The following is a 2,777-nucleotide window of genomic DNA, read 5'->3' as shown; positions in this document are numbered from 1 at the left end:
GCTGCAAGAGTACAATTTGGAGATTTGGCATATAAAAGGATCAGAAAATGTACTAGCTGATGGCCTCTCCCGGTTGTGAGTATGACTTGTTTTGTTGTCTGTCATGAATATTGAAATCTGTATATACAAAACGTAGTCTTGTATTTTAAGGGGAGTGGTGTTACGGCCCTGGGCCTTGGAGAGAGTGAGACTACCCTTTTGTGCTTATGCAAATCTAAGTGTGCCAGGACTCGTGGATGACTGGCTGCTGGGAGTCCGGTGCCAGCCTTCTTTTATGCAGATCACAGTGTGCCAGACCTCGCGGACGATTGGCTGCCTGGAGATCCCATGACCACTCCATGACCAATTGACTGGCTGATTGTCTGCACCTGGGAGTATAAAAGGCTGAAGATCCTTCACACTAGGGGGAACTGCTGCTCTGAAGTGAACATGCAGTGTCCTTCTCGTCTGCTTTGCATGTGAATCTTGTTTGTTAAACCTGTTTGCTGTGTTGCTCTTTGTTTAAACCTGATATACAGCTGAACTTAGTTTCATTAGAGTTTTGTGATGCTGGCTTGCCTTAGTTACCCTTAGCTTTTATTTTGTGTGCTGCCAGCCTGCTTTAGTTAACCCTTAGCTTTTACGCGTGACTGTTTCGTTTGTTCTTTATGTAATAATTATATGCCCAGTGGTCTGTTGAACAGCCCTGTCGGTTTTCTGTTTAAAGTTTGAAATTAAAACTTTTTACTTTACTCAGTTTGTGTGGGGGGCTTGTTTATGTTACTCCTCCCCTGACGCCTAGCAGAGGGGGTCGTAACAAATACATTAAGACTTTTCTTTTCATTTGTTTTTTAATGAATACCATTTATGTCATCTAGTTGTATAGTAAATAACATTTTTGTTCATTGAATGGATGTTGAATTAAATGTAACATTGTTAACTCTAGGTGGGTTTGCAGAATTGCACAAATACAGATATCTTTATTTTGTGGCCATATTTACACTTTATATTCTGATACTCTGCTTTAATTCCACTATAGTTTTCCTTATCTGGACTCACAAAAACCTTCACGAGCCAATGTACATATTTATTGCAGCTTTGTTAATCAACTCTGTTCTTTACAGCATGATTATCTATCCAAAGCTCTTATCTGATGTTTTGTCTGAAAAACAGATGATATCATATCCACTCTGTCTTTTCCAAGGTTTATCATATTACACCTCGGTTGGTTCAGACTTTTTACTGTTGGCAGCAATGGCATATGACAGGTATGTGTCTATATGTAAACCCCTGCAATATCCAGTTATTATGAATAGAAAAACTATATATGTATGTCTGATTTTAGCTTGGCTTATACCTGCTTTTGAAACCTCAGTGATGGGTGTGTTGTATTCGAATGTCAAACTCTGTAGCTTTTCTCTGACAGGAATTTTTTGTAATAATTCACTTTACAAGCTTCAGTGTGTGCCGTCAGTAGCAATATCTATATATGGTGTGGTCATGTTGATAAACATTGCCCTTCTACCTTTGCTTTTCATACTTTTTACATACATCAGGATTATTAGAATATCATACCATTGTTGTAGAGAAGTGAGGAAAAAAGCTGTAAAGACATGTTTACCCCACCTGCTGGTGTTAATCAACTTTTCTTGTTTTATTTTCTTTGATATAATTATAGTTCGACTGGATTCTGATCTATCAAAAACTCTTCGTTTGACATTGACGTTTCAGTCAATTGTATTCCATCCTCTTTTAAATCCAATCATATATGGACTTAAAATGAATGAAATTTTCAAACATATCAAAATATTGTTGTCAAGTTTAATAACACTGGTATTACTGCCCTATTATCAAATGTATGGCATATAATTTGAAATTGTAATGCAAACTAGACAATGGAGTACCTTTTCTCCGATTTTACATACTAGACAGAGGAAAAGAGATCAAATTTATAGAAATGTCATGACATTTATGTAAATTTTGATTTCTGTTCTTCTATTGATGACAACATAATGGCCATAAAACAAAGACAAACAATTTCTTAAACTGTTTCTGGTAATGTTTAAATTCTAAACATCTCATATGCCTGCATTTCACATTTTCCCTTCTTTATTGTCATAGATTATTATTTACTATTGTATATTCACATAAAAATAATTTAGTAGAATGAATCAATTAGTAGAAGTCTCTCTTTGATGCTGACAAGCATGTGAATATTCATCACAGTGTCTTCTGTTTTCTCAGTTATATATATATAGTTTTTTTTAATGAAAAATTCTTTTGAACTTTCCATAACTCATTATTTATAAACATAATATAGTGTATTGTATAGTGTAATGTGTAAATTCAATGCTAATTTCTAACTCTGTTAAATTTACTAAATTCTGTTTTCATGAATACCTGGATGTTAAATGTAATTGTTACACTTTGTAAAACAGAACACCCATTTTATTAAAGGTGAAATAATTTAGACAGTTTTTAACTCTCAGTGATGCTGCAGTGTTCATTTGACTTTGAGACCTGAAGTTGTAACCTGCAGCAATGTTAAAGATTATCTACAAGGCTTCAAACATTCAGGAATTATAGTCACCATATAATTCACTTTTCATGGTAAACATTCATTAGATCCATCAGATATAAAGTCATTGTTGGAGCAATAAACAAACGCTTATCAGAAAGCGAACAAAGTGCAAATAATTTCAATAACATGTAAACACAAGGACTCAGTCCACGAATAGGAGTATTAGAATAGATATGCTTAATCCCGCTTGTATCATAGGCCTACTAGTACAAGTGGA

The 2,777-nt window shown here is 34.6% G+C and overlaps 1 protein-coding gene across 1 annotated transcript; it reads left to right on the top strand.

Moving 5' to 3' along the window:
• Positions 1-681: 681 nt before the first annotated feature.
• Positions 682-1,848, top strand: LOC120735375 (olfactory receptor 6N2-like). Its single transcript, XM_040034713.1, has one exon. The coding sequence runs from the start codon at positions 889-891 to the stop codon at positions 1,846-1,848; it is 960 nt and encodes a 319-aa protein (XP_039890647.1). The 5' UTR covers positions 682-888.
• The last annotated feature ends 929 nt before the right edge of the window (positions 1,849-2,777 follow it).

This window comes from Simochromis diagramma, unplaced genomic scaffold (assembly GCF_900408965.1).
Source record: "Simochromis diagramma unplaced genomic scaffold, fSimDia1.1 OVJJ01000091.1, whole genome shotgun sequence".
Classification (NCBI taxonomy): Eukaryota; Metazoa; Chordata; class Actinopteri; order Cichliformes; family Cichlidae; genus Simochromis; species Simochromis diagramma.
The sequence above is the reverse complement of the archived record's forward strand: the minus strand, read 5'-3'. Positions and strand labels throughout refer to the sequence as shown.

Bases quoted from the DNA above. Each gene is read 5' to 3' on its own strand.
- LOC120735375 (XM_040034713.1), top strand. From the start codon at position 889: ATGGATGTTGAATTAAATGTAACATTGTTAACTCTAGGTGGGTTTGCA.